At 46.9% G+C, this 27,819-nt stretch overlaps 1 protein-coding gene across 1 annotated transcript in view; it reads right to left on the reverse strand.

The window, feature by feature from the left end:
* The window catches only part of TGM3 (transglutaminase 3), a 43,322-nt gene extending 15,716 nt beyond the window's left edge, over positions 1–27,606 (reverse strand). The window contains exons 1-7 of the mRNA XM_067707677.1: positions 27,508–27,606; positions 15,745–15,912; positions 15,158–15,400; positions 14,432–14,550; positions 12,910–13,038; positions 9,529–9,706; positions 9,290–9,425 (exon numbers count right to left, since the gene is read on the reverse strand). Coding sequence (XP_067563778.1) covers positions 9,290–9,425; positions 9,529–9,706; positions 12,910–13,038; positions 14,432–14,550; positions 15,158–15,400; positions 15,745–15,912; positions 27,508–27,514 — 980 coding nt within the window. The 5' untranslated portion in view covers positions 27,515–27,606. The remainder of the gene's footprint in view (positions 1–9,289; positions 9,426–9,528; positions 9,707–12,909; positions 13,039–14,431; positions 14,551–15,157; positions 15,401–15,744; positions 15,913–27,507) is intronic.
* Between the last annotated feature and the right edge of the window lie 213 nt (positions 27,607–27,819).

The following is a 27,819-nucleotide window of genomic DNA, read 5'->3' on the forward strand; positions in this document are numbered from 1 at the left end:
TTGGGTAATTAACACTCAATGCACAAAAACAGAATGAAATGTCTGGAAGGATCTACCTCAAAATGTTGTTAGTGTTTTTCTTTGGGTAGCTATATTACTATTACTCTCACTAATTTATTTTTTTAGTGTTTTATAATCAGGAAAAGATTGTTTTTGTTTTGCATGCTGTAAAATGAAACCTGCAAGGCTTCCTATGGGGACCAGATTGGGAGTTCTACACTATACAGTTGTCAGGAGTTAGAAGTGCTCCCTAAGTACTGATCAGGTGCACTGTGACCCTGCTACATCCTTCAGAGAACAAGGGGAGAGTTACAAAGTCAGCTCCAAAACAAGACAGAAGGAATAAGACCATAAGAGGTAAACAAACAGACAATGATAAATAATACCAACCAATGATATGAGTAGGAAGAGCACATACTGTCAGTACTGTAAAGAAACACAGGTCAAACTCCCTCTTGCCAGAACACCAGAATCACAACTAGCTGCTGGACAATCATTGACAGGAAGACACTGGAACTCACCAAAAAAGACACCCACATCCAAAGACAAAGGAGAAGCCACAATGAAATGGTAGGAGGGTCACAATCAATCACAGTAAAATCAAATCCCATAACTGGTGGGTGGGTGACTCATAGACTGGTGAACACTTATAGCACAGAAGTCCACCCACTGAAGTGAAGGTTCTGAGCCCCACGTCAGGCTTCCCAACCTGGGGGTCCGGCAACGGGAGGAGGAATTCCTAGAGAATCAGACTTTGAAGCCGAGTGGGAATTGATTGCAGGACTTCAACAGGACTGGGGGAAACAGAGACTCCACTCTTGGAGGGCACACACAAAGTAGTGTGCATATCGGGACCCAGGGGAAGGAGCAGTGACCCCGGTGGAGACTGACCCAGACCTACCTGCTAGTGTTGGAGAGTCCCCTGCAGAGGCAGGGGGTGGCTCTGTTTCACCATGGGGACAAGGACACTGGCAGCAGAAATTCTGGGAAGTACTCCTCGGCGTGAGCCCTCTCAGAGTCTGTCATTAGCCCCATCAAAGAGCCCAGGTAGGCTCCAGTGTTGGGTGGCCTCAGGCCAAACAACCAACAGGGAGGGAACCCAGCCCCACCCATCAACAGTCAAGTGCATTAAAGTTTTACTGAGCTCTGCCCACCAGAGCAACAGTCAGCTCTACCCACCACCAGTCCCTCCCATCAAGCCTCTTGATAGCCTCATCCACCAGAGGGCAGACAGCAGAAGCAAGAAGAACCACAGTCCTGCAGCCTGTGGAACAAAAACCCCATTCACAGAGAGATAGACAAGATGAAAAAGCAGAGGGCTATATACCAGGTGAAGGAACAAGATAAAACCCCAGAAAAACAACTAAATGAAGTGGAGATAGGCAACCTTCAAGAAAAAGAATTCAGAATAATGATAATGAAGATAATCCAGGACCTTGGAAAAAGAATGGAAGCAAAGATCGAGAAGATGCAAGAAACTGCACAACAAAGATCTAGAAGAATTAAACAACAAACAAACAGAGAGGAACAATACAATAACTGAAATGAAAACTACACTAGAAGGAATCAATAGCAGAATAACTGAGGCAGAAGAACGGATAGGTGACCTGGAAGACAGAATGGTGGAATTCACTGCTGTGGAACAGACTAAAGAAAAAAGAATGAAAAGAAATGAAGACAGCCTAAGAGACCTCTGAGACAATATTAAATGCAGCAACATTCGCATTATAGGGGTCCCAGAAGGAGAAGAGAGAGAGAAAGGACCAGAGAAAATATTTGAAGAGATTATAGTCGAAAACTTCCCTAACATGGGAAAGGAAATAGCCACCCAAGTCAAGGAAGCTCAGCGAGTCCCATACAGGATAAACCCAAGGAGAAACACACTGAGACACATAGTAATCAAATTGGCAAAAATTAAAGACAAAGAAAAATTATTGAAAGCAACAAGGGAAAAATGACATAAAACATACAAGGGAACTCCCAGAAGGTTAACAACTGATTTCTCAGCAGGAACTCTACAAGCCAGAAGGGAGTGGCATGATATACTTCAAGTGATGAAAGGGAAGAACCTACAACCAAGATTACTCCACTGGGCAAGGATCTCATTCAGATTCCATGGAGAAATCAAAAGCTTTACAGACAAGCAAAAGCTAAGAGAATTCAGCACCACCAAACCAGCTCTACAACAAATGCTAAAGGAACTTCTCTAAGTGGGAAACACAAGAGAAGAAAAGGACGTACAAAAACAAACCCAAAACATTAAGAACATGGTCATAGGAACACACATATCGATAATCCCCTTAAATGTGAATGGATTAAATGCTCCAACCAAAAGACACAGCCTTGCTGAATGGATACAAAAACAAGAGATCAAGATAAAAAAAAATGAATTACATGGGACTGAGTGAACTGATGAGGATGATTATAATTTTTGTGACTTTCTGTTTGAATAAAAAAAAAATCTCACAAGGACTCAGAGGCAAAAAATGTACAAATCAATTATCACAGCAAAGTAAAGGAGCTGTTACAGTGGAGGATTACTGGACTGAATGTCAATATTATGACATAGTATGAGTGTGTTTCGTGTTTGGTAATTGCAATCATTGTTGCTTTTGTTGTGGTCATCCATTTACAATGCTTGGTGTCAGTTTATTTATCTCTTATAAAAATAAAATACAGTGTGTGTGTGTGAAAAAAAGAGAATGTTTAGTGCATCTTTAGCAGGGCATGGGGTGGGGGGGATGAATTGGGAGATTGAGATTGACATATATACACTAACATGTATAAAATAGATAACTAATAAGAACTTGCTGTATAAAAAATAAAATAAAATAAAATTCAAAAAAAAAAAAAAAAGAAACATAGGTCATTACAAAATTTCTGGAAGGCTACAGCACTAGATGATTTTAAAATGTCCATTCCCTTTAACCCAGTATATACCATTACTAGGAATCTTTCTTATGGGACTAATCACAGACATGCTCAAGATTTACATATAACAATGCTCGTTACTGTGTTATTTACAGTAGGAAAAAATGGGGATAGGTAACATAGGGAATAGGAGATAGTTTATAGCAGGAAAAGAGATAATGGTTTAACCATTCAATGGAATATGATACTTTTAAAATCTTATTTTTTGAAGATTACTTAATGACATTGTGAAAATGTTCATAATACCATGTTTAGTCAAAAGCACACGATTTAAAACTATGAAGTGGTTGGTTTCCAGGTGTGGAGAAAAGTGGGATGTGTCTATCATATGCTCCGTCTTTTACCCATGCCTTTGTAAAATGTATGATCCCAATTCTATAAAAACAACAACTAATAAAGAAAAGATTGGATAGAAAACTACTTTACATATTTCTGAGATTTCCTATGACTGTGAAAAAAAAGTCATCATAAAAATTATCTCCAGGCAGCCCCACAAAATGCCTTTTTGATTGGGTCCTTAAGATCAGTTAGAATTCACCCAGGAAAGTAAGAGGAGTGTGGGAAGATGACCCTAGAAGGGTGAAAGGAGAAAGAGAGGATGAGGAAACAGGGAGAACACCATGTTTCACATTCATCTCATTCCTGGCAGAGAGCCCCAGAGAAGGGCGGGTTGGTTAAGACAGATTGGTAAGTAGCTATGTTTGAATACTTATTTGCAAGGCAGGAATTTAAGACAAAGCAGATAAAAGTTCATCCTGGTCCCTCCATCATTTGAAAGCCAGCACTTTGCTCACAGCTACTTGGGATGTATGTGCCTTTCAAATGCACCATCGGGTTTGTTTCTGGCTGTGTGCCACATACTTTCCCACCTCCCAACCTTGGGCTCTGCTCCTGTCTTGAGTGTTTCAGGAGTAGGAATTTAGGAAAAGGAGAGACTGAGGCATTTATTTAAAAAGATGCAGATTTCCTGCCCTCCCAGCTCCCTCCACTCAAATCAGTTCTAATGCGACCTTTGAAGTTTATAAACCACCGCCCATAGAGACAGCAACTGAGTTATGCTAACCTTTGAATTCACGGGGTCAGGAGACCCTCTCTAGAAAGTGACCCAAATCCCTACCCATTCTGCCTATTTGTCCTTCCAAATGCAGTTCAGATACCACCTCCTTCAGAAAATCTTTTCCTAACATACTCAGAGGGTGCCAACCTTACCTCTGTGCTATCTCTGCATCTTGCATGATTCAGTTATTTGACTTCTGCTCAGTAATCACCCAGCTTCTCATGCAGCTAGGAACTCCTCTAGCGAGATTCCTGTATCTCACTCCTCTTGGTGCCCTGTGCCCAGTGCAGGGTCTGGCATGCAGTACTTACACCATGCTCACTGAATTGAATTGTTGTGGAACCTGGACACTCTTGCAGCCTTGGTTTCCTTGCTGTGGGTCTGAGCAAGCTACTCCAGGTACGTTGGGGACTAGCTAAGTATTAGTGGAGGCTGGTGGCCATGGAGAGACGCATTAGGAGCCAGGGCTCGAGTGGGGGGTATGGGTTCTGACAGCTCTTCTCCAGAACTGACCGACGCCACCTCCCTGACCACAGGGCCGGGAAATCTCCATCTGCCTTCCACCTCGGAGCTCTATAAAAGGCTACAAATAGAGTCAAGTCTGTGACTCGAGAAACTGGGGAATCAAGTTGAATGAAATAAGAAAATGAGCCAGAAGTGCCAAGGTAAAGATAACCTTGGCCGAACTGTTCCAAATCATTTGGTTGCAGGTCTCAGAAACCTCCTTTATAGTGGTGTAGAAGGGAACCATATTAAAGAAGCTTCCCCCAGAGTGTCCTGACTCCAAAGAAGTGAAAACTCCAGAGCCTTGTGCCTTTTAAGCCCAACCACTGTCATGAGCAGAATGGCTTAGAAGAAAATGGACCCCACTGGATCCTGTAATGTGATTCAAAGAAGGATCTACATTAGAGAAATGCAAATCAAAACTACAATGAGATATCATCTCACACCAGTCAGAATGGCCATCATCAAAAAATCTAGAAACAATAAATGCTGGAGAGGGTGTGGAGAAAAGGGAACACTCTTGCACTGCTGGTGGGAATGTGAATTGCTTCAGCCACTATGGAGAACAGTATGGAGGTTCCTTAAAAAACTACAAATAGAACTACTATATGACCCAGCAATGCCACTACTGGGCATATACCCTGAGAAAACCAAAATTCAAAAAGAGTCATGTACCAAAATGTTCATTGCAGCTCTATTTACAATAGCCCGGAGATGGAAACAACCTAAGTGCCCATCATCGGATGAATGGATAAAGAAGATGTGACACATATATACAATGGAATATTACTCAGCCATAAAAAGAAACGAAATTGAGCTATTTGTAATGAGGTGGATAGACCTAGAGTCTGTCATACAGAGTGAAGTAAGTCAGAAAGAAAAAGACAAATACCGTATGCTAACACATATATATGGAATTTAAGAAAAAAAATGTCATGAAGAACCTAGGGGTAAAGCAGGAATAAAGACGCAGACCTCCTAGAGAACGGACCTGAGGTTATGCGGAGGAGGAAGGGTGAGCTGTGACAGGGCGAGAGAGAGTCATGGACATATACACACTAACAAACGTAGTAAGGTAGATAGCTAGTGGGAAGCAGCCGCATGGCACAGGGATATTGGCTCGGTGCTTTGTGACAGCCTGGAGGGGTGGGATAGGGAGGGTGGGAGGGAGGGAGACGCAAGAGGGAAGACATATGGGAACGTATGTTTATGTATGACTGATTCACTTTGTTATAAAGCAGAAATTAACACACCATTGTAAAGCAATTATACTCCAATAAAGATGTTAAAAAAAAACAAAAACAACAAAAAAAAAGAAGGATCTAGAAGAAATTTTTGAGGTCCCCGACCTAGCCCTTCATTTTACAGATGGGAAACAAAGGTTTCCCAAAGGTTACCCAAAGCCTTACTCTATCCCGTCCCCTAATCCTAACCCGTACGATAACACTAACCCATGACCTCAGACGTACGCTCAACCTAAACCGTTGTCGTACCCTAACCTGTCCCCTAAACCGTCCCTGTCTCCTAACCCTAACCCTAATCCTAACCCTAACTCGTCCCCTAATCCTAACCCATACGCTAACACTAACTCGTGCCCTCACACGTACGCTCAGCCTAAACCGTTTTCATACCCTAATCTGTACCCTAAACCGTCCCCGTTCCCTAACCCTAAGCCTAACCCTTACCCGAAGCCTTACCCTAAACCGTCCCCTAATCCTAACCCGTACAAACAAAGGGATCTCTAAGATCCCTTCCAGCTCTAATGTTCTTTGACTGGGGAGAGTCATGTTGACAGACACCTAGGTCCACCTCCAACTTGGATGCTATTTCAGTTTGACTTTGGGCAAATTGTTTCTCCCCACTGAGCTGCTGAGACAGCATCTAGTATCATAGAAAAGTTGCGTTTGCTGCCTAAGTGTGAACCTAAGAACCCAGCTTTTCCACCTGGTTGGTGTCCAGCCACTCCTTTTCTGGAAAATCTCAAAGTAAGCGGTCTGAATTCTCAAACATCAGTCAGGAATAGTGATAACATTCTTTGGCATCTCTCTGGTGCTTCATAGTTTACAAAGCCGCCTGGGTTCAAATCCCAGCTCCACCATTTTCTAGTTACCTGCCCTTGGGTGAATGACTCTGTGTCTCAGGTTCCTCAACTGTAAAATGCGGTGTTCATAATAGTGCCTACTTCATTGTTTCTGAAGAGTACATGCAAGCACTCAGAACATTACCTGGAACACAACAATCGCTCAGCAAATTATTAGTTGCTGCTGGTATTATTATTAAGCACTTTCAGATGCTTAACCTCACTTGATCCTTACATTCTATTACTTTAAGCAAATCTGGACAAGGTTCTAAAAATTTTTAACATTTACAACATACAAAGATTCAGTTGGAAGGATTTCTGTTCAAACCCAAACTGTCCTTTTAATAATAGGTTAGGAATCCCACTCTATGCAGAAAATGACTCGTGGGATAGCTCCCCCACTACCCCCCGGTGGGAACCATGTTGAAGGGATGCAATAGCTCCCTTGGGAGGGGTAGCTCTTACATAAAAAGTGGGGCAAACTGAAGCTGCAGAGAATAAAATAATTAAAGACTTAAGTGAACATCTAGTTTCAGGCCAACCTTTATATTTCACTGCTGGGGAAACTGGGGACCAGAAACATGAAGTGGCTTTCACAAGTTCTAGAGCCAGATGGTAGTGGGGCTGGAACTAGGGCTCAGGATTCCCTGTGTGCACACCACCCAGTGCCGGTTCCCCACCCACAGCTGGTAGGGAGGAGGGTGGGGAGGGACTCACAGCTCTCACTGCTTTCTGAGGACGGTTCTGATGAGGGGGGATGAGACTCCCAGGAAAAATCACAGCTTTAGGGCCCAATACCCTGCAATGAGGCCAAGAGAAATGACAGTGGAGACACCCTGGAATGTCTCCACAGGCCCAGACTTGCCCCAAGGTGATTATATTTGGAATGAATTATGAAGCTAATGTGGAGTGGTAGCATGAACCAGGAACCAAGAGATCTCAGGACTAATTACAAATTCAGCTTAAAGGCCCCACCTTCCTGTTCCCAGGAAGTCTTCCTTGATGGCTCCCTCCCTGAGTTCCCACAGTGCTTACTGTCTGAATCATGCACCTGGCATACCCCACACCATCCCACATTGCTAAATAGCTTCTACTAATGGCCTCCCCACTCCTTATCTCCTAGCAGCACCAGATATGCTCTCAGTGGAGGGACTGAGCCTTAAACATTCTGGTCTCTCTGCAGTTGCTAGTGTGCAGGATGATCACAGAAGGGTTATGCCAAAGGGGACCTCCCCTTCCCCAAATCAGTCACTTGTTGAACCAAGCATCTCCTTTTGTGAAGGAAGCCAAAGTCAGGACTGTCATTGCCCCAAGGATCAGAACAGGTTACAATGGGATTTTGGACACAGTAACAAAAGAAAAAAATAGGCAGAAGAAAAGACCTTCATTTATGAGAAGCTGGGAAAAAAACCTCTCTGTAAGTAGCCGTGCCACTAGAGAGAAACGTTGTGTACGGGCAGGTTAAGAAAGAACCTCTGAAATAAGCTTTCTCTGCCCCATTAAACCCTAGAATCCATGTGACCTTGAGTGAATTCATACTCCTCCCTCCCTTCAGAGGGGAGGGGCTGCTTACACTACCCAGTGCCATTATTGGTGTGGGGTGTTGTTTATTTGTTTTAAAAGCTTTTTCTGTTCATTTTACTATTGCTTTGACTTTATTAGTTACCCTGAGTACATTTCAGTAAAGTTGGATCTACTTATTCTGGGAATAATAAGTAATAAAGAATTTTTTTATAGACCATTTCAAAGTTGAACATCTGGAAATAAGATGGCATCTGTTATCAGGTTATCTAGACAAGTATATGCATGTGAGGGATGATGTGTGTGTATAGCCTTTGAAATGGATTCAAACAATGGATTATTGACATATGCATGTAGTACTTTATATACATAGACACCTAGATATCTATGTGTATATACAGATATAGACATAATTATTTTCAGTTGCCATCTGGTAATAACTTGGCATATGGTTTAATCTTAAATAGCTGTAACAATATCTATTTTATGTATATATGCAGCTATACAAAGTTATGAATATATGTCTATAAGTTTTAGATAACTTACTTCCAGTTGGCATTTATTATATATTACATACATATGTGTGTGGATAGATTCGTGTGCACATAGCATATTTATGGTTAGAAATACATATGCCCAGTTACATAGAAAGCTCCTTTTTGTTCAGTTGGAATCCAGAATAAGCTAACATGTTATTCTATCAACCATGATACACAGCAAGTATATATGCATAAGAGAAAATGTGTCGCTTTTCTCTAAGAAAACCCAGAAGTCATATGGGTTGCCTGAAGTGACATAAGTCTATATTTATTACCAGAAAATCAATAGTTTCAGTGTTTATCTTCTAAAGTAGCATGGGGTCCAGTGGGCGCTACAAATTCAGGGAAGAGCCCAGGAATCATATCTTGCACTGGTATAACAGCCTTCATCTGGCGGCGAGATAAAGTAGACCATCAGATTTTGCAGAACTCTGAGAAGAGCTGTTTCGGGTCTTGCAAGATTCTTGCTAGATTCAGCATTTTCATTTTACACTTGATCTTAGCCAAAAGGTCAAGAAGGGATAGCATTTCCACTCTAAACCATATGTTGACATGGTACTTGCCTCCTAACTCCTGTTTGGAGCTGGGTCCCAGGAGCTGGGGAGAGCTGGGGAGAAGCTGCTCAGATGTGGTGCTCAGAAAGGGTCAGACACTCACCATACGCTGTCACTGCCTTTGTCGATGGGCTGTCCTCTGGGGTCATAGTACACATCCACGCTGAGGTTTTCGTCTGTGTCATGAGCTGAGTTGAAGTTGGTGATAACTCGGGAGGGAATCCCCAAACACCGCAGCGCTGCAAGTCAAGGGCAGTCTGAGGACTTGGGGTGCAGTGGAGGTGGTATCTTGGGGTACCCCACTGCTGCCCACCCAGGAAAGGCACATCACACTCAGAGTACCTGTGTTGAGGGTCCCAGCGAAGACCCAGCACTGGCCGTATCGGACTGGCCTGAAGCCAGAACTTTGCCACCGCTTGAGGATCTCCACGCTGCCATTCCAGTTCCTCGGGTCCTGGCCACCTACGTAGTTACCACTCCAGTTCCCAGAAACCACACCATAGTCATCATTGGCATTGATCTGGGCAGGAAAAAAACCCCAAAGAAATCAGCACAGAGAGTGACGTGCAGAGTTCAGGGGACAAGATAAGGAGACACGGAAGGAAGCCAGGGAGCCTCCTTCAAGAGGATTTTCTGTCTTTCTGGGTGATTTGGATGATAATTGTGACAATGATCCCCCTAGGGGTATCAAGCGGTATATGAATTTAACAGTGCTTTCCTTAACAGGCCATGTTTGCCCCTAATTCACATATCATCCCCAGCTCACAGGGAAAACTGAGGCTCCGGGGCTTGTCAGTGGTGAGGGACGGGCAAAAAATCAGCCTGCAGGCAATTTCTGGCCAGAACTCATGGGCAGCTGCTGCTGCCTGACTCGAGAGTCCACGGTTTGAAGCTCTCTTTTGGTGTCTTGGTCTTCTAAACAGATCCCCTTAGAACTTCAGCAACTAACTTCTTCTTGGAAAGAATAAAGATGGACTGTTGCTTTTCATTCATTCATTCATTTATTCATTCCCTCAACTTAAGGCATGATTCTTGTATAAGTAACACAACCACGATGCAGTATGAAAAGAGCACTGGACTAGCGATCAAAAGATCTGAGTTTCTTAGTCTTAGTCTTTTATAGACTCATATTGAAATATTTAGGGATGAAATGATATAATGTCTGGGATTTATCAAACAATCTGTGGAGGAAGGGACAGAGATGAAACAAGAATGGCCTTGAGTGGGTAATGGCTGAAGCCGGTGATGGGTACGTAAGAGTTCATTTTACTTTTTCCTCTACTTTAGTGAAAGTCTGAACTGTTCCATGACAAAAAGTTAAAAGAGAATGAAAAAAGGAGAAACCTGAGAGAAAAACACGTATCGTATATTATCGCTTATATGTGCAATCTAGAAAAATGGTACAGATGAACGTATTTGCAAAGCAGAACTAGACACACAGATGTACAGAACGAATATATGGTTACCAAGGGGGGAAAGGGGGTGGTGGGATGAATTGGGAGATTGGGATTGACATACACACACTACTAGGTATAAAACAGATAACTAATAAGAACCCGCTGTATCGCACAGGGAACTCCACTTTGCTGTACAGTAGAAACTAACACAACACTGTAAAACAACTATACCCCAATTTAAAAAATTTTTTTAAATAAAGTAAAATAATAGATAACTAATGAGAACCTACTGTATAGCACAGGGAGATCTACTCAATGCTCTGTGGTGACCTAAATGGGAAGGAAATCTGAAAAAGAGAGGATAGATGTATACGTCTAACTGATTCACTTTGCTTACAGCAGAAACTAACATAACATTGTAAAGCAACCCTACTCCAATAAAAAATAAAAAAAAAAGAAGAAGAAGAAACCCGAGTTGCAAGCCCAGCCTGGCTGCTTGTCAGCTGGGTGACTGCTTGCGCGGGAGTCGATTCCCCTCTCTGGGCCTTCATTCTTCACCTTCCAACACAGGGAACTTTAGAAACAAGTACTTCCTCAGCTGTCTTCCAGCAGCCACGTTTTCAGAGTTTATGAAACTTTGACTAGCATTTATCCCAACCTTACAGTGAGAACGGCTCCCTCTCTCAGTGGGGGCCACAAGGGCAAGGCCTATGAGGACGAACAGTCTGGAAATGGAAGGATCCTTGCCCAGGACAGGCTGATCCAGCCTTCCGCGGTCCCTCCGTGTGGTGGGTGAGCTCCACAGCCCCTCCAGGATGGTCTGGGCTGGAATAGCAGGATGGGGCCAGATGGGGCTCCTTCAAGATGGAAGATTGCACGGCCCATCCCCATCTCCTGAGTCACAGGTGCATCAGCCTCCAAAGTGGTAATCAGCAGGGTCATCTCTGACTGAAAGCTGAGGTTTCAAAGCCCCACACAGGCCATAATTCGCTCGTGGCCCAGCCCAACCAGGAGGGCTGGAGAGAGAGTGGGGAGGTTCCGCTGAGGCACCCAGCTCTGAGATCAAGTGGTTTGTCTGGAGGGCAGGGGTGAGTCAGCAGCTACTGGAGCCAGCTGCCTCCCCTCCCCTCTCCTGAGCTGAGGAGGCTCAACTTCCTAAAGTGCCTGAATCCAGCTTCCCTCGACCTTGGCGTTGGCTTTAATCCACCCCCTCCTGGGCCACTTGGTTTTCCATGTTGGGCCCAGGCCCCACTCCCTCTCTGCACTCTTCCCAGCTGCCTTGGTCCCCACCATTTCCTCAGCACCTCCACATTGCCTGGGCCTCCCCACAGCTGTCCTGTGAAGTTTGGGTTAAGAAGTGCTGTCTGATGACCCCCGATATCTATCATGCAGTCAGAAGGTCATTCAAATTTCTAACCATGTAACTAGCTTGTTAGCTTGGATATTCTCCCAACTCAAAAGAGACTTAAAATGCCTAGTCCATTAATCAAAAAAAAAAAAAAGGTAAAGACACTCCTGAGTAATCATTTAGTTTCAGAGGGTTAAAGTTCAAGAACTCTCTGACTTTTAGCTTTTTACTTTGTAACTTTTGAGCGGGCTATCCCTTGTTTGGATAATTTCTGATGGAGGTGCTCTCTGCACACTGACTACAGAGCAGTGCATTCCTCCAGCATCCAGCTTATGTGTGCCTCTGAGTGCACGTGCACATGTGTCTGGGGAAGTGGGGACAGGTTTCTCACGTGGAGGGACTGGACAAGTGAAGGAGGCCCTGGGCGGGCAGCTGGAGGCCTTGTTCTGGCCAGACTCACAGGCTGAGGCTGTGAGTGAGTCACTTCAGCCCCCTGGCATCAGTTTCCGCATCTAGACAATGACTGTGTTGGCCTCTGCCCTCCCCACTGGCACTGGAGCCCTCTGTGCTGAGGATGGGATGAGTCAGAGCAAAGGAGGTTAACGCTTCAGGCTCACTCAGGAGCTTACCCCCTTTCCCAGGAGCCCCAGGGATGGAGCAAATTCTCAGCGTTGCCTCCTTCTGGTCCTGGCAGACACCCAAAGACCAAATCCTTCGTCACTGGAGGAAGGCCTCGCAATACAGTGGAAAGGGCTTTGGAGCCAGGCAGCCTGGGTCCAGTTCTGCCTTTGCCACCCACTCGCTGTGTGTCTCAGGAATGTTCTTTAATGTAGAGGCTCCACGCGTGCGAAATGGGATGGTAACAGCCACAACTACATTTTGTGAGATGTCAACCAACGCTATAAGTGGTTGTGCCTACCCCATAGCTGGGTTTGATATACAGGAATAACTAGTTATTATGGTTTTCTCATCACTCACCATTGCACTCAGCACCCGGCCAATATACTGGGGATCGTCTCTGCGGGCCACATCAGTAGCAGGGTCACGGCGAAAATTCAGACTATTATCCAGCAGAGAGAGGCAAATGTTCAGAATGCCTTCTTCAAACTGTTCAAAATGGGACCATATGTTACGATGAAAGAAATGACAAATAGTATCAGCTTATTGAAGGCACGGGGGCTACACTGGTAAGAACCATGGGCTCTGCCCAGATCCTTCTACTCCACAGCCTCCAGAGCTGAGAGAATCTGAGGAACAACCACCCAACTTGGGCTTTAACCCTGCAAACTCATCCAGAACTCTCGCTATACACAGGGCCTTGAACTGAGGCCCCTAAAGTTAATGGCACTCCCTCACTGTTATGAACTTGAGAGCAATCACTTGGCCTGTCTGGGCCTCAATTTGTCCATCTTTATAACAGGGGGTCAGACTGAGCTCATCTCAAAGTTTCCATCTAGATCTGACATTGATCTTGAGCATATTACTCAGACTTTGGGGGAACTGATTAAAAAGATAAAATGTCTCATTAAATTGGAATTTGAAGCCATTTTCACAAAATAAGACTTATTTTTGTCATTGCTTCTCAAATGGAGAAGGCCAAGCTCTTTCTTGCCTTAGGGTCTTTGCATGTGCAGTTCCTTCGACCTCCAGTGCTCTTCCCCAAGAGATCTATCTGGCTCCTTTGCCTCCTTCAGGTTTCTGATCAAAAGTTCTTTTCTAAGAGAGGCTTACCCAGATCTCGCCCTTCAAAAATATCTTCCCTTCCATCCCCGGGTGCACCTTATGCCCTTACCCACCCCATCCCACTTTCTTTTTGAATGAAATTTAACACAGAACCCAACATATAAAACTCAACATATAAAATATACGGCAGATGTGCTCTGGTTGACTACAGAATGGGGTCTGGACATGGCAGAGAATGCACCTGTCCACCCCCTGCTGGACATGCAAGGTACCCCACCCAAGGCACTTCCTTGTAATGTCTTCATTTGTCTACTGGAGAAAAGAAAAGGTGGAGGGAATCCCTGGATGTTTTTCAGGCTGAGCAAACCTGGGAACTCTGTGGACTCAGATGTCATACTAATGAAGGACCTTTGAAAGGTCGAATGCACACGCCAAGGAAGCTTCCTCACATTCTTACCTAGAATGAATAACAGAAACTACATTATTGTCCCAAGTGTCTCTACTGGGCCTTATCCTCATTTGTGCATCATGGTACCAATAACACTTCATTGCATCAATTTAGTTACGTGTCTGTTTTGCCCACTAGATTGTGACCTCCTCAAAGACAGGAAATCTGTCTTATCCATCTCCTGTATCCATAGTGTGCAGCTTGGGGCCTGGCACATAGTAGGTCATCAGTAAATGCCTTCTGAATGGACGAATGAAGAGAAGGCAGGCGAATGGACAGATTTGGGAACTTCCACCTATCTGTGGGGCCAGCGGCTGAGCTTCTTGGGTATAATAGGGACATTACCACCAGGCTTTATGATCTTTTTACCTGTCCATAGTTCCAGCCAATCACGCTAATGTAACTTGTTCTTCCCACGAAGATGACGCCAGCATCTTCCTGAACATACTCCTCTCTCTCATCATGGTTACTCATAAAGACACTATCGGCTGTTTGACACAAAAAGCAGATATTAGGGGTTATAGAGAGGACTATAGAGACCAGTCGTCCTCTCAGTCCTGAGTATCCTCCTGGGGGCTGGAGCAAGCCCCACCTGCAACCCTTCACCCAACCTCCACTGAGGAGTGAAGCCTTGGGCTATAATGCTTCCACCTCATATTATGGGAACTATGAGCTTGAAAAAGAAGCTGGAATGACCTGAGAATCTGAAAATGAGACCCTTGGGAATGAAACACTTGCTTCTTCAGGCACAAGCTATCTCCACACTGCAGAATTGTGCTGTGGTCATTACACCGTACTATACAGTTTTCAAAAGCCCATGAGATCCCTGCAATAGCTCCAGAAATAGCAGGATGTCCATTTAATGGTGAGGAATTTGATGCTTGGAAGGGTAGAGTGACTGTCAGACACACAAAGCTGGTTAAGTGGCAGAGCTGGACTCAAACCCCTGGCTTCTGACTTCTAGCTTCTGTGCGGTTTCCATATTCCAGAAACTTTCCCTAATCAAACCTGAGTCCATGAAAATCATTCCCCCCGTCTCCTTTCCATGGGCATCGCTTGGCTGATGGCTGGGAGTGTGGGTGGCTAGGTGCCTACCTTGCAACCAGGGGTTAAAGAGCAGTATGAATGTTCCAACTTCCATAGTGGAGTCATTGCCCTCATAGGAGATCTCAATGCTCAGCGTGTATCTTCCTATGGGTGCATCGGCAGGACTGAGGATAGAGATGCTCAGAACATTGTTCTTGTTGTTCAGAAGTTGTGCACCCCAGCCAGTGCCACTTATCCTGTTGGAGAGTGGAAACACAGCCTTTGTCTTGGCCGACTCTGAGGGGTAAGGCCCTGTAAAAGAAGGCATAGGACAATGGAAACCAAGTAGTGTTGGCCAGACTGTGGGGAGAAACCAGATTCCAATATAACTGCCGGGGCCCTTTGGGAGACATCATACAATGAAGCATTGTGTTATGGCGCTGGAAGCAGCTGGAGAGACCACGTGGGCCAAATCCCTCTTGATGTGAAGACCGTGACCCTCAGACTCAGAGACAGGCCGAAACTTGCTCAAGGTCACACCAAGTCAATGGTAGAGCTGGGCTAAAGCCCGGGGCCACCACCACCACCATCCCTCGGATGCACAGCCCCGAGGTCTACTCAGATGTGTGTTGGCTGGGAGAGCAGGGAGCAGGTACCTGTGGAAGCTGTGAATGTCGCACTTCTGTTACAGCCGAGACATCGGTATACGGTCAATGACATGTAGAAGAGTTGGCCTCTCCGCACGACAAGCTCCTGGCTGGAGAACTTGTCTGTGTGATGTGCCTGCTCATTGAGGCTTATCTGCCAGTCGACACTCTGGAGTCCTAAAGCCATGAGACAGAAAAGAAGACTTGAGATCCTCAGAGGCAAGGGATGGTGGTGTGGGGGAAAAAGTGTAAGTTACCAAAGAGACTGCTTTTGGACAGGGCTCGCTGGGGAAGAATATTCTAGGAAGAATCACATGAAAATGCAAGCATAGCAAGCACTTTACAACCTATTCCCATCTGCCTTTTCAGGCTGCTGAAGCTCTGCACACACTAGTCCCACTTCCCCCTCCCCCTGGCCAACTGTCACTCAGCTCTCAAAGAAGTAGCTTCACCCAACTGGCCAGGAGAACTGAGTAACCAATTCTGTCCACTTTATCCTCCTTCCTTTGTGGATGGGGGCTCACGTAGAACTGGGAGGAGGCTACTTCTCTCGAATCCACCACCCTGGTTTGGCTTCCTTGCTTTTTCCTTTGTGTCCTCCCAGATACCAGGTGTCTTCTATCACTCCAACACCCAGCAAACATTTAGCTGTGTCATCTGTACTTTATATGTGCAACACCTCGGTGTTGGCCTGAGCATCTGATGCTGAGGAGGATTGTGTAACCCTGACAAGCATTTCGAGGCTGGACATTGGGCAATCACTGGCCTGGAAGGTCTTTCAAATGCTCACTGGCAAGAGTGGCCTAAGGCCGTGAGATCCCTGGATAAGACCCTGAGGACTAACACCTCAAAATCCACCCCCAAACTTCTCAGGTGATTGTGGAGGTGAGGGAGCTAAGCTGAGAAGGGTTTCAGAGAAGAAAGATTCCAGGAGATACGAGGAGTTTAGCCAATTTAAACCTTTTGAGATATTTAATTCCTTTGAGCTACATTTGAGATGTTCACCACCCATTCTTCTGCAAATGGAAGTGGTCTCTGTCTTTATGATGTGGCCATGGCTATGATGGGAGTGGAGTAGCCCATCCCAGCACCAGGCACAGCTCTTGTTTATACGTGTCTGTCTGTGTTCATCAGAATGTGCCTTCTTGAACTTTATCTTCTGATGCCTAGCACATTGCTTGACTGTATTAGGACAGTTAGACAAACAACCGAGGGAATAAATGAGCAAACAAACATAAAACTAATGTCATGCAATGACTATCATGACTAGAGCTCTAAATTTAGTCTATAAGGAAAGGTGTATATGGGGTATTTGTTCAATAAACAAATAGAGAATACATATTATTTATAGAACACTACGTAAAGCACAATGTTGGGGGTGTGAAATGTATGAAAAGTAGTTTGAATCCTCAAAGAGCTTCAGGAGTGCATAAGACAACATGTCAGAATGAATGGTGGAATGAGGTAAATCCAATCTCCCCCAGAAAAGGTGTCTAGGAGATGTAGGTAAGAATCACTTTCAGTTATAGGGATCAGAAAAAATTCATTGAAAATGCTGGGCCTTGAGGGAAGAGAGAATTTTGTCAGGTGCGTTCCAGGCAACAGGCAGAGAGGCCCAAGGCCCAGGAGAGCAGGTGTCTCATTCGGCTAGAGCAGAGGCTTTGCACAGAGTAGAAAGGGGAGGCAGGGAGGGCGTGGCTCCAGGGCAGGCCTGGGGCTGGGGGCTCCCATCCAAGCAACTCCGGAGATGGGCAGAGGCTCGTAAGAGACACTCTCTTGAGTGGGACGCAGACTCGGGTGATGAGCCAAAGGCTGCTGCTGAAGCAGGGCTCAGGAGGTGATCTCACCTCCACTTGGAGTACTAAAGATTCATTCATTCAAATGCCCACTTGTTCATTCATTCATTGAACAAATGGTTATTGAAAGAATAAATTAAGTTTTTCTTTACTCAGAGAAACTAAAACATTCATGCAATCAAAAATATCTATTGAATGAAGGGCAAGGCAAACGGAGAGAAGGTGGGACAGAAGAGGATGAACGCTCCTGAATGCAGACATTGAATGGCGACAGCTCAGATCTCAGGCACCCTCTGGCAAACATCAAGCTCTACGTGACTTGCAGAGGCTGGTTTGCTAAAAGCTAGGACTCTTTAGGGCAACGTCCCCACCTTTTAAACCCCTGCCTCTTACAAACTGTGCTCACTGCCTTCTGTGCATGGGATCCGGTAGAGCTTCACTCACTCTCTCGTTTTAGAAAAAAAGAAGAGCTCTTAGAAATGTGTGGTCTGAGGTCACACAAGCCCCCCTGGAGATTCTTCCCCGCTCCCAAACCCTAAAGGATATGCGCCTTCTCCCCAGGAGAAGCTTATTATTCTTGACCATGGACTCTTGGAGAGCAACAATTATATCCCCAGACAGCCTCAGTCAAGCACAGGGGTGAGGAAAGAGGGGTGGCAGCGACTCCCATCTATAGCCAGCTTCTGCCTTCCCTCCAACAGGCCCACCTCCTTCTTTGCTGTGCCGAGGGTTATGCACTGTTTGCTATATGAAAAAAAGATGAATCAACATGCAAAAGTACACACAGCCAGTGTACCTAGGTTTGCTTAAGTCCTGAAAAATAAAACAATTCTAACTATCAGAAAAATAGTAGCGATGTCTCCCTTTCATGCCAGAACGCAGTGGCTTGTCTGCAGGGAAAATGATGAAGAAGACTGAGCTCCAGGGTGCCTTGGCTGCAGAGACACCGAAAGGAGACGAAGGGCACTTTGCGCGGACTAGGTGAAGTCCTGGGATGACTGAGATGGTCATCTCTGCCTCTCCCAGCATAAGCCCCGGCATGAAGGAGTCTTGCTCCTTCATGGGGTGCTCGTGGGACATGCAGAGCTTCTCTGAGCTGGAGGGTGAGGAAGAGCATGACGCATTTGTCATCAGTCTCCTATGTGTCAACTGCTCTTAACAGTACACAGAGCACCCCTTCGGGTGCGGGGAGGAGGGGCACCTGAGCCCTTACTGCCGGAAGGGCATCGTGTGTAACCTTTGTGGCAAACGAGGACACGCCTTTGCCCAGCGTCCCAAAGCGGTTCACAATTCCGTGGCAGCTCAGCTAACCGGCGTGGCTGGGCACTGAACACCCGCCTGCCTGCCAGGGTGAACACAGAGCCAGCTTACCCCTCTTAAGTGCCAAACCTTTTTTTTTTTAAACCATTTTTTATTGTTTTTGAAGATCAATGTTTGTTGAATTGAGAATATTGTTGACCCTGGCTTCTGTCAGGGTGTCTATCTTTTGAAGCTCATCCCGTCCCCTTTTAATTTGCTGCTTCTAATCTCCGTGGTCTGAGAATTTGTGAAACCAGTGTTGTTAGAAGTGTATGTAACCTGAGTCAATAGACTCTGAATGGTGGCCAAGGGCCTCTCTTATGGCATTAAAATGCATGGACTTTGTGACAGCGCTTTCAGTGGCTCAGAAGCCATTCTTCACAGAATCATGGAATCGAATCTGGAATTTTCCTGCTGGAAAGGACCTAAAAATTGGTCTAGACCAATCCACTGGTTTTCCAACAGATGAAACAGGACCAGAGAGGTTAAATGACTGGGTCAAAAATCACATAGCTGTCTGGTGCCAGAGCTAGCTTAGAGTAGAGTTCCCTGACCCCAAGCCCGGTGCTCATTCCACTACCTCTCACACCTCACAACATTTTCCTCAACACTTGAGGGCCCAGAAAGTCTGCTCTTTCCAGAATAATGAGCCCAGGGGAATGCTAAGAAATCATCTGGGGAAGGAAGCAGAAGATTTGGCAGGAGCTTCAGAATACTTGGGAGATACGGAAGGGACAAAGGAACATAATCCAGGGTGTACTCATTGCCCCCTTGGGTACCGTATCTGGATTAAAGTGGCCCCACTTCTTTGTGGCCTTCCCCTTCCCTGTTCATTGCCATCAGTGAGAAATAGAGGTGCTCCTGAGTAAAGGTTTGCATTTGCATCTTAGCCTCAATAGCTAGTGTCCCCAGAGAAGCAGCGGACTGGAGCTCATCTGCAACCTCCGGACTTTCAGGAGAAAGACGGAATTCCAGGGGAGCTGTTAACTCTGAAATGTACTTGGGAAATAGACCAAGCTAGAGGGCATTGGGTCTACTAAGTGTTATCAAGTTCAAGTAAAAAAGACAGTACACTGCTTTTCTTTTAGTTTTTGTCTCTCCTTTATGTTTTGCGATTTCCTCGTGGCTTAGAATGTAAAATCGATTGTTTAAAGTTTTGTTCTGAAAAAATATTTACCTTTTGTATTGCTAAAAAAAAAACCCAAAACAGTACATAGAGCACCTTACACCTGTCATCGATGAAATCTTACAGAAACTGCAAACTGAGGGGGGGATTAGCAGATACACACTACTATATATAAAATAGATAAACAACAAGGTCCTACTGTATAGCACAGGGAACTATATTCAATATCTTGTAATAACCTATAATGGAAAAGAATGTATATATAAGTATAACCAAATCACTTTGCTGTATGCCTGAAACTAACAGAACATCGTAGATCAAGTATACTTCAACTAAAAAAAAAAAGAAAGAAACTGATACCTTATTCGAGGTCATATACCTAATGATTGGCAGAGCCAGGATTCTGAACCCAGGTCTTACTGACCCTCCCTGTTGCCATGGTCCCCTGTTCTCCACCTGGGAGGGGGACCCAGGTGGTGAGAAGCCCTCACTGTGCATTGTCCTCCCTTCTGGCATTTGCATCCTGACACGGAGGAGAGAGTGAGCACCTGGAAGGGGAAATGTGTTCCAAAGGGCATTCTACTGGGAGGTGAGTAGAAGAGGAGCATCCCTGAATCCCGAGGGGGACGGCATGCTGAGTGCACGCTCCCAAAGTCCCCAGGTGGTTCCTGCCTCCCTCGGTCACCGCCCCACGTGTGAGCCCTAGGATCGTTTCTGCCAGCCCCAAATCAAGGATCTGATGATCCTGTCTGTGGATTATCCAGGGCCTTTGTTCTCCCACCCACCACCCCTTGGCATAGCACTAATCACAGCCAGAGTGTTCCAGAAAGGGTAGGGCAGGGGGTAGGGGAGGTGCACAGCCATCCAAGTTTCTTCTTGAGTTTACAACTCCATGGATGTTTATGAGCCTCAGAGCTGTTTTTTACACCTGCCTGGATGAAGGGCAGGGATGAAAGGAGAGTGGCTTCGCCCTTACAATTGACTCAAAAACACAGACTCTCCAAGGGAGAAGCCTTGGAGACCGAGCATCTCCCCACACCCTTATTCTGGCTGTGAGGACGTGGAGGCCCAGGAGGTGGTTTGCCCACAGTGGGATGTTTCTGAACTCTCATCCAGGGCCCGTCTCACAATCCCACACCGCCTCCTTGAGTCACTGCTTAACTCTACCATCAGGCCGGGGGCAATTTCCCCAATATTTTTTTCCTGAGAATATCAGTGCCACCAGCAACACTAATGTGGTAGCAACTGACAAATGTCTATCCCAGGGCTTCCCTGGTGGCGCAGTGGTTGAGAGTCCGCCTGCTGATGCAGGGGACACGGGTTCATGCCCCGGTCCAGGAAGATCCCACGTGCCGCGGAGCGGCTGGGCCCGTAAGCCATGGCCGCTGAGCCTGCGCGTCCAGAGCCTGTGCTCCACAATGGGAGAGGCCACAACAGTGAGAGGCCCGCGTACTGCAAAAAAAAAAAAAAGTCTATCCCAGTATTCACTTGCTCCTTCTTTCTTGGTAATAAAATCCCCCATGTTAATGCCCAGGCTCCCCTGCAGCTGGGGGTCATGTGAATGAGTTCTGGGCAATGACTTGTAGGTATAGTGATGTGTATTAACTTCTAGGAAACCTCTTTTTCTTAAATTGAGGTGAAATTCACTGTTTTAACCATTTAAAGCATACAATTCGGTGGCATTTAGTATATTCACAATGTTGTACAACCATCACCACTATCTACTTTCAGAACTTTTGCATCAACCCCAAATATATCCCCCACTCATCTGCAGTCACTCCCCATTCCCCGCTAACTGCAGCCCCTGGCAACCATTAATCTACTTTCTGTTCCCCTGGATTTGCCTATTTTGGTCATTTCATATCAATCGAGTCACACGTGTACGTAGTCTTTGAGTCTGGTTTTTCACTTAGCATAATGTTTTCAAGGTTCATCCATGTGGTAGCATTTATCAGTAGCTCCTTCCTTCTTTATGGCTGAATAATATTCCACTATGTTTATATACTGTATTTTGTTCATCCATTCATCAGTTGAGGGACATTTGGGTTGTTTCTACCTTTGGGCTATTGTAAATAGTGCTGCTATGAACATTCATTTGCAAGTATTTGTTTGAATACCTGTTTTCAATCCTTCTGAGGAAACCTCTTTTTCAAAAGTTGGCAAATGCCCTTAGCCTGCTCACTTCCATCTTCTTCCACCTGCTGCCCGGGGTGTGGGTGTGATGTAGACTCAACTCTAGACCACGCATGCCCTCAGGACATCAGAGTGGGGAACTGCACAGAGCCCAGGCCCCTGGGGATTGTGCAGCTGTCCTCTCCACCAGAATGGCCTACATCCAGGCCTATTGTGTAGGGAAGAAGTAAACTTCTGTCTTGTTTATTTCTCTAAGCCATTGTTATTTGGGGTTCACTGTCATTCACAGCTAAACCTAATTACATATACCTGATAATGTAACCTCCCCTTCTTCTGTGGTCCACCTTTGGCAGGGGTAACATGAGAAGCACAGAACAGATTCCAGATTGTGAAAGCGGGCTCACTAGGCAACCGTCTCCATCCTTATCAGCTGGGCTCTGTAATCGAGTCACCTGCAGCAGGTGGGGAGGATGACTTGGTTGCAGGTGTGGGACTGGGGTTTTCACTTGCTGTTTCCGGGAGGACCACAGAGAGCTGCTGGCAGGTGCCCATCACATAATGATACTCTAGGGGCTGCATCTTCCCCACCTGCCCAGACCCTATTCCCTAGGTCTCTTCTCTAGACTAAGATTTTTTTTAATCTTACAGATTTCTAGAGTTAATTAGGGCTGAGAGATATATTAAAAGTCATCTAGCCAAGTGTCTTCAAGCTTTTTGTTAGAGACTTCATTAATACAGAAATACATTTTGTACATTGCTTACACACATGGGTCTATGATTGACGTAAAGCTTCACAAAAAAATACTAACCCTTACTATGTACAATGCACTGATATTTTCTGTTTGTTTTTTTTTTAATTTGCTGATCACAATCCACTAAACTGATTTCACAACTTGCTAATGGGTGACAACTGGCAGCTTGAAAAACAGTGATGTGATCCAATATTCCCATATGACAGGTAAGAAAGCTGAGGCGTTGGAAGGGGAAGCCATCTGCTGAGGTCACAGGGTAGTTTAGAGGCAGAGCTTGGCTCAGAAACCAGGTCTTAGATCTTGGTCACTGGTGGGCTGTGAGTCATTCCCAATGTCCCCCTCAGCTCCAGGCACCGGGATGTTTCCAGCTCCTGGCAGGACCCCCACTCGCTCCAGCCCTTGCCACTCTGTTCTTTCTCTCTCTCTAGGCTGTGCTGCTTCCCTTCACCTTTCTCCCACATTCAGACATTTTCAATCCCTGTGCAGCATGGGTGGTACAATTTCTTGGCACCCTGGTCGTGGGGAAATGGGGGTTCCCTGGGTGGCTGAATGAGGGGCTGCTGAGGATCCCGGGATGAATGAGTCCTGAACGGATGGTCTGAGCAGCCTTGAGCAAGGTCTCAGCATCTCTGTAGAAGGGGACAGTGAAACCAAACATCCTCCCTTGTAGGGCTTTTGTTGGGATCCCACGTGTGCCCATCACTAGGGCCTGGCCCTCTGGTAGGGGCATACAAATGCCTTAGGATCCCACACATAATGGCACCAGCAACACAGGATAGAGGAGGGTTTGAGCTTTCTCATGGGCTGCCATTGAGGGCCTCAGATGTGCAGACACTGCTAAGCATGTGTGAGCATGTGTTCTTTTATAGTTACAAACCCTTCTATGTTGTCATTCTCATTTCACAGATGAGTGATTTGAAAGTCCAGTCAGGTGATGTCACTTGCCAAATATCACTTGCTCAGGCAGAGCCTGGCCTGAGCCCGGACTGGGAGCTGGTGCGGCCTGACCACACGCAATTTCCACGCTGCCACCCGGCAGCCAGCTGAGGTCGTGGTGGTGGCATGACCTGGGCACAGTTCCAGGAAGCTGCCAGAGAGAAAGGGCCACCCACAGCTTCCTCCCCGCCTCGACATTATATGGTCAGCATGAGAGGAGAGGAAGGAAGAAGGATTCTGGGCCCCCTTCACTTCCAGAGAGAGTTTAAGATCTCTTAGACCCTCACTGAGTCCAAGGATCATTTGGAGAATTCATATTAGCCTAAGCCCCACCACTGACCCACGAAATCAGGATCTCGATCTCTGCGTTAGGGACAGCGTTGATTTTTTTCCCTTAAACCCTCCTGGTGATTCTAATTCGGAGCCAGAGCCAGGACTGAGAATCACTGCCTTAGGCCTACATAGCGTTTACACTAATCAAAGCTCCTTTCAGTGAATTCTCTCCCCTGAGCCACACAGCTGCTCTGAGAGGGAGGCAGATGGGGCAGTCACCATCTCCTGTTTACAAAGGAGGAAAACAGGCTGAGAGAGACGAGTGCAGACTCCTTCGGAATCCCCCTCAGCCCCTACCAGAGACCTGAGTCCCCGTTCCTTACTTCAGCGATCCAGAGACCTGAGTCCCCGTTCCTTACTTCCTCACTCCAGCTCACATCCCAGGCCAACACGTGGGCCCTGGGGAAGGAACCATTGCTCCAGCTGTGGAGCGCAGCCCAGCAGGGTGGAGGCTAAGCCGAGAAGTTCTCTGAGGTGAACAGAGCAGCACGGACACAGCGCAGGGGCTTGGAAATGGGGAAAGAGCCGCTGGCATCCCAGCTCCCAGGAAAGGGCTTCTGTGCAGACCCACAGCCCAGAACGGCACGGGTCCTCTGCACACTGGGGCTTGAGGCCAGAGAGGGTAAGTCCTGAAGCCAGCGCTCTGCCCAGCAAAGCGGCTGGCAGGAAAGCGCACCATCCCAGCGGGACAGGGCGTCAGTCCTCAGCACAGAGGTTCTGGCCTCCTGCAGGCAGAGGTCTGCATCCAGGTTGGAACCTTGGGGATCCTGCCTCTGACCCAGGGCCTCCGAGTGGCTTCAAGGATGGGGAACAATGCTTCCCCTCCACACTGGGCCCAGCGTCTGTATCCACAGCCTGCATTCCTGTCTGGCGTGGGGCTCTGGCCTCGGTGCCTGGCAGGCAGATGGTGCCCGACCACTCTGTGCAGAAGGCTGCCAGGCCTTCCTCCACCACATCATCCCCCACTCCGGGAGGCGGAGTAACCGCACACCCCGGATTCCAACACGAACCTTAACTTGGGAGCTAGACGCAGCCCTCTCAGACCAGCACGCTGTGACCCTGATAGTCCCCTGGGTCACACGTGCCCAACCACCCACGTTTCTTTTCCTGTTCCCTCCGCCCAGAACACTCCTCATTCCACAAAACTACTTTTTTAAAAAAAATTAATTAATTTGTTTTTTTGGCTGCATTGGGTCTTCATTGCTGCACGCGGGCTTTCTCTCGTTGTGGCGAGCGCGAGCTACTCTTCGTTGCGGTGTGTGGGCTTCTCATTGAGGTGGCTTCTCTTGTTGTGGAGCACGGGCTCTAAGTACATGGGCTTCAGTAGTTGTGTCACGTGGGCCCAGTAGTTGTGGCTCGTGGGCCCTAGAGCACAGGCTCAGTAGTTGTGGCACACGGGCTTAGTTGCTCCGCGGCATGTGGGATCTTCCCAGACCAGGGCTTGAAGCCGTGTCCCCTGCATTGGCAGGCGGATTCTTAAGCACTGCACCACCAGGGAAGCCCCCACAAAACTACTTCTGACTGAGTCCAACTCATCGTCCATACCAAGTGCCACCTGGGTCCCAGGGTCTTTCCTACCCCAAACCATGGCCAAGATTAATCCCCTCCTCCTCTTGGCCCCCTGGCTCTTATTTGGATTTGTAACACAGCCTAATGACAATCCACTTCGAGCCCCACGAGGGCGGAGACCGCAGCTCATGATCTCTGTGCTCCACCGCGCCTCGTGGCTCTTTCCCTGGGTGTCCAGTAAGTGAACCCATTCATTCAGGAACCATTTTCTGAAACCTGCTTGGCTGACTGACCAGGACGGGCCAGGAACTCAGGTGTGAGAGCTTCAAAGGAGTGAAGGTGTTTCCCTGTCTCTCTTTTTAAAAATTTGATTTTCTCTGAACTGACCATCGTCCACATTTCACTGTGACCTTAGAATATCTGGTGGATCCAGAAGTTGAGCCTTAAGAGCTCAATTCCATGAGTCACAGGCACTGACACACTGGGCCCCTCAGGACGTCATGCAGGTCTCCTGGTGGGCAGGCTGCTGTGGGTGCACATGCCCCCAGAGGGTGAGCCTCTGCTGGGGCCCATTGCTCTCTGTCCCGGGTGCCCTTTCATGGTGAGAGAGCTGTCAGTACTGGCAGGAGCCTGGAAGTCTATCCATTTCAAGCCCTTTGTCTTGAATCGGGAGCCTGAGGCTCAGCGGCAGCAGAGGCTCAGGCTCAAATGAGGAACCAGGTTCAGTATTGCTTTCCTGTGTCGCAGACGTCACCCGCACTCATGGATAAGCTCGGCTCTGATAGTAGGACACAGTGGAAAGGGTGCTACTAGAACCGAGTCTGGGCCCTGCTATCAGCTTTCTGTGGGACCCCGGTAAGTGTCTGTACCTTCCTGGGCCACCATCTCCTCCAGAGGGAGGGAGATGGCCTGGCTGACAGCTGGCATCCCCTCTTGCTAAAGTCTACAGGATCCAAAGTTCCCCTTCTTAGCAACCCAGCACTGCTGCATGCTCACGGGAGGAAGCTGGGGATAAGGGAATGGTCCTTTTTGCTGCCACCCTGTCCTGGTCTTTGTGACTTCTGAAGTAACCAGCATTGCCCGTTTGCATCATGCTCAGCGATTTCTTGGGCAAACCTTCCTGCAGACCTAACCACCATTCACAGTATTTTACCGGTTTGACTCTTGCCTTGTTTGGATTTGGTGTAGCTGCCAAACCACTGGGCAGAGCACCCATGACAGGCAATAATTAGCCTGCTGCTTAGCAGGGGCGCCGTCAAAGCCGAGCCCAGTCCTCAAAGTGACCTCAGAGCCAGAGAACCTGAGCTCCCCAGCAGTGATGTTTCACCCCCTTCCCAGGGGCCGCTGGTAGGAACTGTCCTCGGCACACCTGCTCCCTTCTGCTCCTGGCGGTTCCAGCTCACCAAGTCACTTTTAAAGAGCTTGCTGGTGCTTCTGGATGTGTAGTTTACTTAGGAGAATTCCGGCGCTGCCAATGGTTTCTTTTAAATCAACTCACATGCTGTCACTCCCTCCCTCCCTTGTAGCCCTGAGATGTACTTTTCTTTGCCAGAGTGACTGACAGCTGGTAAAACTGCACTGAGAAACACAGAAAGCAGGTACCAGCTGGCTTGAAAAGGCAAAGCTTGTCTGTCTGTCTAAGGGGACGTGACCTCCAGCTGCGTTGAAGACCCTGCCCATTATTCAGGACTCCATCCCAAACACGCTCTATCTCCGGGACCATGCTAGAGGGAATAGGCAGCCACTGAGAAAGAGAACCCTAAAATATCAAGGTCTAGCCTTCAGAGTTCCCAAGGCAGCTGTCCCGAGCTGGACACTCTTGCCTCTCAGTCGGCCCAGAAGCATGGGCATCCAGCGGGGGCTGGCAGAGAAGATTCCATGTACTCACCAGACATGTTTCACCTTCCTTTGCCTCCTCTCTGGGTTCGTCTGGGAATGGCACAGATGGTGTGGGGAGACTGGCCGCTGGGATCACCTTACCATTTATAGAAGCTTCTCCTACACACCCCAGTGAGAGTCCTAATGAGGTGGGTGAGGCATCCACCTCATTACAGGTCCTTCCTGTAGTACCTGTAAGCGTTTCACTAACCACATACTTGTCACCCAATGGAAGGTCATGCTGCTTGTGCAAGACCAGCTTGGGGAGAAGAGGGGAGGTAAGAAAAAACATGCAGAGTTTGAGTTTATGATTTTTTTTTCA

This window comes from Pseudorca crassidens, chromosome 15, assembly GCF_039906515.1.
Source record: "Pseudorca crassidens isolate mPseCra1 chromosome 15, mPseCra1.hap1, whole genome shotgun sequence".
In the NCBI taxonomy this organism is placed as follows: domain Eukaryota; kingdom Metazoa; phylum Chordata; class Mammalia; order Artiodactyla; family Delphinidae; genus Pseudorca; species Pseudorca crassidens.